The 12,181-nt window shown below is 42.9% G+C and overlaps 1 protein-coding gene across 17 annotated transcripts in view; it reads left to right on the plus strand.

Moving 5' to 3' along the window:
* The window catches only part of LRCH3 (leucine rich repeats and calponin homology domain containing 3), a 71,320-nt gene extending 61,553 nt beyond the window's left edge, over positions 1-9,767 (plus strand). For 11 of the 17 annotated variants that reach the window (XM_076341168.1, XM_076341160.1, XM_076341154.1 and 8 more), the window contains 2 exons: positions 283-360; positions 2,690-6,079. In XM_076341168.1, the coding sequence (XP_076197283.1) occupies positions 283-360; positions 2,690-2,890 (279 nt within the window). In that variant the 3' untranslated portion in view covers positions 2,891-6,079. Of the gene's footprint in view, positions 1-282; positions 361-2,689 lie in introns of all 17 variants that reach the window. The other 6 variants (XM_076341157.1, XM_076341164.1, XM_076341169.1 and 3 more) reach the window with 2 other exon arrangements.
* Positions 9,768-12,181: the final 2,414 nt, after the last annotated feature.

Below are 12,181 nucleotides of genomic sequence, written 5' to 3' on the forward strand. Positions count from 1 at the left end.
CTTGTATATAAATATTGCACAGCTTAGAATTGTCTTTTTTTTTTTTAAACATCCAGCATTCATAAATTAGCTTTTCATAAAATAGCTTTGAAATTTGGGCTTGCTTTTCTAAAGAAAAGCAAACTACAGCAGAGCCTGCTTTGAATTAGACAAGCTTATGTCAGTGCGGTATGTTTTTGGCAAAGAGATTTATTAAGAGTTTTATTTAAATAAAAAATAAAGATCTTTTAAAATCCTGCCAATTAAGAACACTGTATGTCTGCCTCCTTTACTTCTTTGCAGCCTAAACTTACAATGGCAAAATGCAGACGAAACGTGGAGAATTTCTTGGAAGCTTGCAGAAGGATTGGAGTGCCTCAGGTACGTATTTCTGCTACCCTGATATAATGTTTCAGGTGCAGTTTTGTATGATGCTTCAGAAAATAAAACCACCTTTGAGAGATTTGATGAAAACAAAATGATTAAAAGTTTAGAAGGTTCAGGTATAACCTATGTCTTGCAGTATAGACCAGACGTATCTTGCATTGTCTTCCAGAGCAAAATGAAGTCAGATATAGTTTATCCATTGTCTTCCAGAGCAAAATGAAGTCAGATATAGTTTATCAGAGGTCTGATTCACTTACTGCTGTGCCTCAAATTCATAATAGCTGATGCAGTTCAAGTCTGCCGTTAGAATCGCAAGGTATTTCTATAAAAACAATTACATTTTCTCAAGATTAGATATTTGACAGCTTAAAAGTGGGATAAAATTTGGATGATGTTTTGCATGTGTTATTTTTATCCCAAAGCTTTTCATGTTCCTTCAGAATAATTCTCTTACGTGAATGTCTTTACTGTCTTACCAACGAGTCGCAGTATTATTGGCCTTTCTCTGATGGTAGCTATCTTTGCATAGATCCTAATTGTTTTGTCATGGACCAGTGGTAGAAGTCTGTCTTGTGGTGTTCCTTGTCCTGTTCTGAAATGTGGAAGAGCTAGGAGGTGGGAACACATAAAATAGTCCATCAGAGTCCAGTTACCCTGTTTTATGCTGTCCTTTCCTTTCCACTTTGTCCTATTCAGCAGCTGTCTCAGTGCAAATAGTTTTGATATGTCATGGGTTTTTTAGTTTTTCTTCTAGTGCATTAGTTGATTTGGTTTCTTACACTGCTAAGCATTGGTGTTTCTGTTGTAGGTGCTGTTTTCTTTCTTTTGTATTGTGAAAGGGAAAAGTAGACCCAGTGACTCATTTCCCAGCTATTTCTAAAGGCAGTGTTCTCAAGTCAGTCATGCGGTATTTTCTGGTGTTTTCAGATAGCTTGACTTGCAGGCATTTGAGCCATTGGGATTTTAGGATAGCATACTTACTGAGCTGCCTGGCAACTTCACATGACTCAGTGGTGAATCGCATTGGAACGTGGTAGGGAGTTGTAAGTAATCCTTAGTAGTTTGAGAATCCTGCACTGTTTTGGTCCCCTAAGAAACTTCAGACTTTTACTCCCAGCAGAACTGCACAATATAAATTCATCTGGGGCAAAATTGTTCAATTCCATCCCAGCTTCCCTATTTATAGCTCCCTCAAATATGAAGATGTAATTTTTATGGAATTGCAGTACAGAGCAGATCACTGAAAAGACCCACATTTAAAAACAACCAAACAAAAAAGCCGCTCAAAAAAAGCCCCCTGTAGACCCAGAGTGCTACATCTGCTACACCTACTGTCTAGGACCCTCCTGTTTTTCTCATATTTCTTGCTTTAACGTGAAAGAGTTCAAGGAGGGTGTCTCTGGGGAGACTTACTGAAATACCCCCACCTGTACTCTAAAGTTGCTCTCACATGTCTACATTACATATCTACTGAGATGTGAACGTACGATATCTGTATGCAAGAATGGCGTGGCAACCTAGTGTATTTTTCTGGAAAAGATGCCTGCAGGTATTTCCTTTCATTTAAATTCTAATTATAAAAATAAAAGGCTTTCTGAAAGTATGGATCTATGTAGAAATACTTACCTTCTAAGAGGAAAGCTACTTTTAGCAAGTGTTAATTACAGGCGCCACAGTGGAGCAGCTGTTTCTATAGGGCTTTGCTAGATAAAGCCCTTGCATCAAAAGAAACCAACAGTTGAACAGATTGATACGTGCATCTAGATTTCGCTGATTCACATCAGTTACCTGTGTGAAAGGGAGGGAAAAGATACACAGTGGGAATAGTTACAGAACACTTAAACTCTAATTAGTAATAGATATTTCTGCAGGATACTGTATTCAAGCATCAGTTACACATAAATAATCCCTTGTCCTACTGTTTTCATTAACTAAGATACAAGTGGAGACTTAGCTTTGGTGAGTACTCGGTGCCAACAGCATCTCAGAAACCTGTAGCCGCTTCACTTCCCCTGGAGAAAAATGGTTTTCACTAAGGCATGTGTCAACTGCTGTGTTTTTAACAACAAAGAATAGTTACATGTTTAAGCTGCGCAGGTGACAGGCACCTCACTGAACACAAAACATTTGCATTAAGCGAGTTCTTTGCAATGGGAGTCTTGCAGATTCCTCTGTGAGAATTAACCAGCTGTGATACGCTTCTCGAACATGTAGTTATATCTGAGATGTCTGATGACTGACTGCTTCGTGGATGTTGCTATGGCTAACTGACTGACCTTTTTTTTCTGTCTGTTTTCCCTTCCTGCTCACACACTCTGGACAGGACAATCTTTGTTCCCCTTCTGACATTCTTCAGCTAAACCTCAGCGTTAAAAGAACAGTTGAGACTCTTCTTTCCCTGGGGACAGATTCAGAAGAATCCAGTCTTGTCTCCCTTTCCATTCAGCTCTGGGGCTTTGTGGTGTTTTACTGTACTCTAATGCTAACGCTCTGTATGTTCTATCGCTGGGTCTTTTTTCTCTAGCTGAAGGATAGTGTTGCTGCTTCCTCCCTCCATCACTCCGGTGCTTGGTTTTTGTCAAGACTGTGTCTATGAAGTGCTTTCTTTCCCACTGATGGGACAGAGGTGACAAGTGCGATGTGTAAGCACATTGGTGCACCCACACGACCATCTGTGACATAATTCACATTTGTATTTGCTGTGTCATATTTAGCAGATGTAATGCATTTACAAGGGAGGAAGTGCTGTCCGTGGGCTAGAGCAAGGGACTGAGGTTAGGGTGCATGCTATAGTCTGCTGACGAGTGATGTAGTACTGGGAAAACTGCGTTGTCAGTTTGTGCCTCAGTTTCCCCATCTGTATAATGGGAATTACACCCACTTTGGTAAATTGCTTCAGGATTATCTGATGAAAAATGTTAAAGAATGCAAAGTATTTTTTTCAACATCAGTGTTCTTGATTAGATTTCACAGTCTTAGGAGACATGGTCTGGTAAGTTTTGTCCACAGGACTGTTACGGATATATTCTTTTTTTCTTCTTACCCCCTGTCCCTTTTCCCCCTTCTGAGAGCATTTGACTTCTCGTATTTGTAGACTCTGGTGTATGACTTTGAGTCAGGATTTTTAAAATAACTGTCAGTGAATCCTGAGCTACTTGAGCTTCGTAACAGATCAAGCAGGAAGTTTTCAGAAAACTGACCTCTTCAGCAGCTTTGAGAGAAACGTTTTCTGGCACAGAAGGAAAAATCTTTTAAGATTCTATCAGATGCCACAGAATGTCATAGCATTTTACTGTGCTCTGGATAAAACTTAACAAAAACTTCTCGAGTTGCCACTTGATTGTGGGCGCCCCAACCCGTGCTTGTTTCATGCTTATTCCCTTCTTCCTCTTATCCTGTCGTTTTCAGAAACCTTTGTATCATACAATTGCAGAAATGTAAGTCCCGGCTGCACGATCACTCTTCACTGTTTTACAAAACTCAGGTAGTCTTCCGTAAAGCTTCAAAGCTTTTCCCTCCCCAGGAAAAGCATCCTGGTGCTTTAATGCTTTAATGTCTCAGGGACACCTCAGAACTTCAGGGCACTCCCCATGTGATGTGTAAAAGACCATGTCTCCTCAGAGTGTAGATTGATTCAGGGAACTCTGCTCAGAGACCAGTGACAGGTAAGTGTTAAGTAAAATGGCTGTTCCAAACGTGTTTTCAATAAATTTCTGTTATATCTGAAAATACAGTCAGTGGCTCGTGAGCCCGGTTTCAGTGGTGTTAGCATTCCGATGTTAACCTGGCAACAACTCTGAAGCGCGGTTTAAGATACACAGGAGTTTAGTTGCAAATGTGGTCGCTACCAGTAAAATGTGTACATGGATCTCACAGGCTCTCGTAACGTAAAGTGAGTATTTCACAAAGGAGCGAGTAGAGGAGTTGACGCCCTCTTTCCAAATCACACACAGTGTTCTGTCCAAGCAAAACATTTTGGAGGAAAGAGGGGACCTTTGACAGGGGGAGATTGTTTTATAAATAAGCTATTTTTGCACTGCTTACTGGTATGAACTAAAATGAACTCGGTTCCTATGTTTCTTAACTTCTTCTAATGAACACTGTGATAAAAGCTGCAAGGGGTTTTACACTAACAGTGCCTTCCAGTTTTTAAATTTTGTTTGTCGTGACTGTCTGTGGTATGGAGTCATTCCAAAGCTTTTCCCCTTATCTATTTGCCTACATAAGAAGAAAGATAAGGCATATTTGCTCAAGTTTACAAGTATTTTCTCAAAAAGCACACTGTTTTCAAAATAACATAAATTTGCTGGAAGAAAAATGTATTTCAGCCTGATCATATGGCTTACTGTGAGAATTTCAGTCTGGGTTCATTTGTTTTCTCTCCACTCTGGGCTTTGCGGCAGGAGCGTTGGCTGCCACTGTTTATGCTGAAGGATTTCTTTAATATCAAAAATCAGTAAAGATTTAAAGAGTGGAGAAATGCAGGTTGCTGTGGAAATAACACGTGAAAAATAATCTCTGTAGCTCTATAGGAAGGACACGCTTTGGTTATTTTCTGCAGATACAGAGAACTGTTGGACATGTATCCTGACTGTTGTGGAGTGAGGATGGCCAGGATGTGTCAAGGACTTATGTAGGATGAGGCTTTAAATCCATCTTAGACTGAGAATAGCACAATTAATAATAAACACTTTGAAACCTCTTTTTGCATTTTGCGTATTACTCTTACTCCTTAGGATGATCTTGGAGGTGACCTGCTAAGCGGGTGTACTTCTGGAAGATAAGTAAGTGGTAGTGACTCGCACATAACGTAGGATGGACGTTCGCCTATAAATACACTGTCGATTTCTCATCACCTTGAAGAGGAGAAACGGCATTTTCCACATTTGTGATTGAGGTTATTTCAGTCATACATAGAAGCAAGTCTTTTTTTTCTTTTTCTTCCATAAAACAACTTGTGCTTTCTGCTTTTTTGTGCCTTCCAAGGAATTTTTGTAATGAGAGAGATCAGCACATACATACAGACAGAAGGACTTCAGGTGGGCAGTGTCTCTCATGAGATGAGAATTGCTTTTAAGTATGACGTTTCCTCTTAGGCTTGTTGTACAGTGTTTCCGTAGCGCGCACTAGTGTTTCATTCTCTGCTTTAAAGCAGGTCTTTCCAGCTTCCAGTTTGATAGCTGAACGGGCTTGCTACGTGAGGACTCCCTCAAAAAGGGAGTTGTGTTTTGGAAAGGAAGCCATGGTTCCTCTCCTACTCTGTGTTGTAGCAAGGTCATCACGCTGAGGCAAAGCTTTCCCCCTCCCTAAGTTCATCTACTTCTGGTTTCATAAACTGCTGCCATTTCAGTGTGGGCAGAGGTAGAGGACAATTTGCTCTCCCCCACTTCTCCCACAGTCCTTTTTCAAATTCTTATTTGTACGATTTTCTAATAAACAAACACAAGGATTACCCCACGGCCGCCTTCTCTGAGTAGTCATGTTCACAGTTCATTACTCACAAGCAGAAATTTCATTTCATACCTGTGTGCGTGCTAGCTGTCCATAACATTTCATATTTCAGTCACCTTTTGCTTAATTTTTTTTTCTTTTCAGTTGAGTGTTTTTCATCCATTTTGTTTTTGTCTTTGTTTTGTTCCCCATTCAGGAGCAATTATGTTTGCCTCTGCATATTTTAGAAGAGAAGGGTTTGACACAGGTAGCTGTGACTGTCCAGGCGCTCCTGGAGCTGGCACCCCCAAAGCAGCAGCAACTTCACCACTTGTCTGCTGTGTAAAGACCTCCGGGACCTTTTGGGTTACCTTGGCTAAGCAGAAGGACGTGAAGACTTTACTGCCCATGCAGTGCATCCAAACACACAGAGCTCTGTTCTAAGGAAATGAGTTTCCGTGATTCCTGACAGGAATGTTTTACTTCATTTCTCCGTTTTTTTGGAGATTGCAACAGTTTCCAATAACATTTTTATTATCAGTATTTTTGCCCCTTATTTAAAAAAAAAAAATACAGTTGATCGGGAGGAGGGCAGGGAATTCCAGTGGCTGGCTGTTGGAGCCAGCTGTAGAAACTGACCTTGTAGACTGAAGACGTGGGTGTAGAGTTTGGAAAGCGATTCCTAGGGGAATTCGTTTGTAAAAAAAGGATGTTGCTGCAGTGGGCACATGGGGAATGAAATTTCTTTCGTTCCGCGCAGGGTTCAAAGAAAGGGAATTTCTTTGCCTCCAAAGAACAACAGCTCCTTCTATATACATAAAAAAAATTGCAACACACAGTCTTAACCTGCAGTGCTTGATAACAGGGTTGAACCTCATGCAGCTGTAACTTGTGTTGGCATGTCCTCATTACTTAAAATTTGAAAGAAAAAAAGGCGCATTAATTTTTTTCCCAAGGGAAAAAAGACTGCATGTTTTCTCCGCAAGAAACATCTTACTAAAACATACTAAACCAGAACTGTTCAAATTGTATTAATCACATTAGCATTCTTGCTGGGTTCACTTTCTGTTTGGGTTTTAACGGGTCTTCATCTGACAATTTTGCCAACATCAGCGGAGGGAGATCTACCTCCTCTCACCTCCCCTTCTGGTCACGTAGGGGCGCGTGTGGTTACTCAGTAGTTTTGTCAAATGATGACTAGATGTCATCAAGAACCATGTATGTATTTTCACTACGGTGTGAAGAATTACAGCCTGCTGTGCTAATCATTAGAAACCCGTTATCAAATAACACGTGTGTTAGGGGCTGAAGCATCCCATGCAGACATGCCAACACTGGTGAACGGCCCAGCTGCCGAGAAATTTATCGTTTTAAGAACACAATTGCTGGATTTCCATAGGTGGGCTGCATATTGCCAAAGCAGCAGTCTGTTGCAAAAGGTGGCTTCTATTTGTGGGTTTAACATGGCTTTAATAAATAAAGCCTTTTATCATTGGAATTTATGTAGAGATGCACTGGTTTTACAGAACTACCATTACTTACTTCCTCCTTCCTTAACATAAAAATAGAATTTCAATACACAGGAATGGGAGAGGCAGCCGACAAGTTTTGCATTTTGCTGGAAAGCTGACCTGCAAAACAAAAGCTAGCTCTGTGTGCTCTGGTCCTAGTGACAAGGCCAAGCTCGCTACCAGATCAGTTACAATAATTGTTTGGGTTTTTTCCCCAAAAAAAGACCTTGCAAAGTGCAGTTCTCCACCCGTGCAGTTCCTTTGTGAGGTTTTGGGCAATTTAAAGCATCCCCGAACGTTACGCTACTAACACATGGTGCACGGGGTCTAAGACCAACTTCAGGCATGGGAGGTGTTGCATCTGGGGATATATTTGAAGCAGAATACACCAAGAGGATTTCATGGGGATAAGGGAAGGAGAAGAAACGGGAACAGGCTAGCTAAAAGTCATTTTTGCTGAAGTAAACCTGCCACGGGAACACTGGCAAGGACTGCTCTTAGCTGGATTTTTTTCCCCTTTTGATTTGCAGTTTTGTTTCCGCTCTGTTTTGCTTCATGTATTTCTTTCAAGGTCCATTGTGGTGACTGTCAAATCCCTTATTTCACATAATTATTCCCGCTGCTTCTCATTGGCACTGGCTGATCAGGTTGCAAGTGGAGAACACCACCTGAAGGGTATTTAAAACCGCACAGCTGAAAAGAGAAACCTTTTCATAGCGGGTAAGCGTGTTGTCCTGAGCCCCGCAAGCAATGAAAACGCCAGTAACTTGCAATGCACACAGGAAGAGAGCAGCTCCATACAGACATACTTTCCTCCTTAAGTAGGTCTTGTTTCACTTAATTTCGCTTGCAAGGAGTGTTGGTAATTCTTAAAGGATTACATAAAAGTGTCTGAAGTCTCTGCTGTAGTCTGCTGAGCAGAAGATTCTGCCACTCGCAGCCAACAGTACAGAGCACAAGTGTTTCTTGTGTGTTGGTCTCTGCACATAATTTGAAAGAGGGGGGCACTGACTTCATCTTAGTTTTCAACGTTAGGTCATTTGTATTGTTACAGGGGCACGTTAACTCTTCAATAGCACACCCTTTGTGGACTATTTACATATTCCCGTTTCAAGAAAACCATTCCATACGTGGAATTGTGAGGGTGTGGTGTTTGCTCCAGTCCAGCTTCCAGCACGTAGGGAAAATGAAACTTAACAGTATTCAGGTTGGTGGAAGTTTGACGTTCATTAATACTAGTTTTTAGGAATTGATGGGGTGGGGAGTTGAGCCTGACTGCGAGAAATGGCTATTTCCCGTCGTGTCTGGTGAACACAGCTACTCTTCTGTCCGAGCGGTGCGTACGCACGGCAGCTGAGTTCGTGTGAAGAGCAATGGTTGCGTGGCTGGGCAGGCGCACTCTCCCCAGTATCACGTACTTCGTTCTAAGCAACGGTTCACTCTGGCAGTTTCAGTGTATGCGGTCATGTTAGTTTATAATCCTGTGTTTTCATGCTGGCAAACACTAAATCTTGACCAGATGTTTAGGACAAAAATCCAAACCTGAAGTTCCATCATACGGTTTATTTAATGTATTATACCAAAAACAACTGCAGTTCTCTTTTGCAAAATGGGTTGGGATTTTTCAGTGTATTTATGTGCAATTTTTGTTGTATCCCGTGAAAAGAATGTTTTAGAGAAAACGTGTATAAAGTTCTATTTTGTGTTAGAGCAAGGAGGCAATTGTCTTTCCTCTCTGGGGCATTTGTGTTGGAGGATGTGGGAGGAATCCATCTGAGTGTTTCGTGCTTGCTGGAGTTCACACACTGACTCCATTGTGTCACCATCCCTCCTCAAACCGTGGCGAGCACTGAGCAGCGTTTGAGGCTCAGCAAGGCTGCGCACTCGAGGTCGAGCGGCACCGGCACTCGGGAGTCCCTGATGGCAGTGCGGTGGTCGGGGCAAAACAGCCGGGGTTTGGGTCTTCCCCCTTTCGTAAAGGCCCCGACCTCGGTGGCCTGCTTAAAATAAATCAGAGACAACTTTTTACAGCGCTGAGAACACCTCTGTTGTTCTTGCTAGTGACACAATGGCAAATGGTATTTTTACCCTTTTATGACAATAAACGGTTCTTTGAAAAGATGTTTTAGAAACAGAGGACTTTTAAGGTGAATTTGGACAGCTAAAAAAATGCTTTTGTGTAGATATTGTGATGTTTTACAAAGCGATCTAATTTTGTTATTTCTGAAAACAGTGTAAACGTGTAATTAATAGAGTAAAGGATTTTAAAGCTTCATCCCATGCTGTACGTCTGTAAATACATTCCATAATTTCTAAGTCTGTTACATATAAATGTGTCTGGCTATTGTACACTTTATTTTAAATTGCCTGTATTCTGCCAGTAGTATGAACTTCTAGCACATTGATAATATAAAAGGAAACCATGGGTAATTTGAAATAAAGTTTTAAAACTCACATGAATTACAGTATTCTTCCTGCTGTTTTTCTGTTGCGTCGATGAATGTCACATCCTCTGTCGGGTGTTTATCCCCCTTCCCCATCGTCACAGCTGGCAGTTAATGGACCTGGTTTGTTTCTCTAGAAAAATTCCAGCATTTTTACACACATTCTGCAGCCACATCAGAAGCTTTTTCTTGGGGATATTTTTAACCTTCCCCAGACGCTGAGAAGCAGTGATTGTGTACAGAATCCTTGGCTCCTCCCTCCCCACCCACCCCCTTTTTTTTCTTTTCCTTCTCAAAGTAATGTACGTTCTATGTTTGGGGAGTTTGCTGCTGCCAGCACTGGTGCCCCTGGCCCTTCTCGTCCTTTGCTTGGTTTTATCCTGTCTTGGGTTTGATCTGTAAAACTTGCACCCCTGCTTCATGTCCCCGCAGCATTTGAAAGGTTGGTTCTTATTAGCCAAAATGTTTACTCCTCTTTTCTTCCTTCCTCGTGGTTTTTATTATTTAAAAAAAAACAAACCCAAAAGCAAGGCCTAGAAACTGCCAGAGATCCACAAACCCTCCCTACTTCATACAGGCTGCATGCCCCTGTGGTACCGTTCCCTGCTCACCAAGCTGCTTCAGCATCCTTTTTTGACCTCCTGGGGACTCCTTCAGTCACTTGGGACAACTCCGTTCCTGCCTTCCTGAGGGCTGCACAGCTCCCTCCTGGTGGTCATTTCTCCCCGTCTGTCTAAAGCCGCCTCCTAACCAGCCTCTCATTCTCCAGCCTTTCTTCTCCATTTATCTCCCTTGAAACTAGTTTCTCCAAAGGGCTTGTGACTCCTGGTGTTCCCTGCAGAAAAACATCATGGATGTGCACAGGCGCTCAGCCTGTTTACTTGGCAGCTGTACAGCCAAGAAACAGAAATCCACTGCGGCTTCTGACCGAGCAAGGTAAGGCTCGTAAGGAGAGCAGCGCCTCTGGGATGGGCTGGTGCAGCGGAGGAGGCCGGGAGGAGCTGGACGGGTGGGTGGCCGCGGTCCCCGGGCAAGGGCGTGCTGTTCTTACCTGGGAGGCATAAGCTCGCGGGGGTTCGGTCAGGTTAAAAGCCTTTGCCCCTGTCACACTATCACCCAGTGGCCAGGACGCTCATATTGGGACTCTAAAGAGATCTCGGCACTCTCCACCTTACTGAACTAGTAAACCCAGTTCTACTGTTGCTTTTTTTTTTAATTATATCATTTTTGAAAGAAAAAGTACCCCTTCCCCTATACACGCAGACACAGAGCTTCCTGATCTTGGAAGCGTGCTGCTGTGCCCATGCAATTTATGGTTTTGGGTTTGTTTGGGTTTTTTATCTTTGAGATACCAGTCACCAAAATAGAAGTTTTGAATTACTTCACCACCCAGTGCAGTGTGTTAACTTCCTGCTGACCTGTTCACTGCGGCTCCGGGGACCTGATGTACCATAAAAACAAGCGCTGTTGCGCTGGCATCGGGAACTGGGGCTTGAAGGGGAGCCCAGCCTTGGCAGGATCCCTGGGTGCAGAGGATCGTTCAGGATTACATTATATTTTGTTCTCTGCTGAAAATCAAGCAAAGCCCAGCTGATTCCACGCTTCAGATTTCAGTTGGTTGTATTACTAACGTGTGCCTAGAGTTTGATATAAACAGTGGAGATCTACTGCCTCTCCGTTCTGTCCCACTTTCTCCTTAGCTCAAAACCTCTGAAGAGTTTATGATCAAACTTCATTCCCTCCACCAAAACAGGTCACCTGTTAACACCCACCACGTACGGAAAATACTAGTCCTAAATGAAATGTACCGAGTCAGCAGCGCATGAAAAAGATTACTTAAAATTAGGAACGTAACTCCCGAGGTGGCTCTGCGGTGCCTCCCGTGATAAGGAGCCGCAGTGCAGACGCGGGGTGTCAGCACAGTCCTGGCTCAGCTCCTGCCAGCATCGGACTGGAGTGATCCCTGTTCTTACCACGCCTGGGGACCACGGAAAGCGAGCGAGTGTGTTTGCAGCTTTGGTACCAGTGCTGGAACGGGAACGCATTCTGGTTTAAGCAAGCGGCAGTGCTCCAGGGGTAATACCGATACTTCCAACGCAAGTTTGTCTAGAGCGTCTGAAATTTCAGTGCTCCCTTGACAATCGGCTCGGCCTGATAGTCAGGCACCAGCCCCTTCCCTCCAATTCAGAGTTCTGAGCCAAAGGCTCTCTGCTTGCAATTTCAGTCATCTCACTTGAACTTCCGAGCTTTTGGCACAGTTAAGCTTGGACATGAGGATGTTTGGATGGGGCCAGCACGGGCTGGTCACAAAGAGCACAGCAGACTTTGTATGGTTTGAGCTCGCTCTCCTGCGTGGGAGTGTCAGAAACCAGCCAGCTCAACCGCAGGGCTGATTTTGCTTTGTGCACAGACCTGCACGTGATTGATAGC

The sequence above is a fragment of the Aptenodytes patagonicus genome, chromosome 6 (genome assembly GCF_965638725.1).
Source record: "Aptenodytes patagonicus chromosome 6, bAptPat1.pri.cur, whole genome shotgun sequence".
NCBI classification, from domain to species: Eukaryota; Metazoa; Chordata; class Aves; order Sphenisciformes; family Spheniscidae; genus Aptenodytes; species Aptenodytes patagonicus.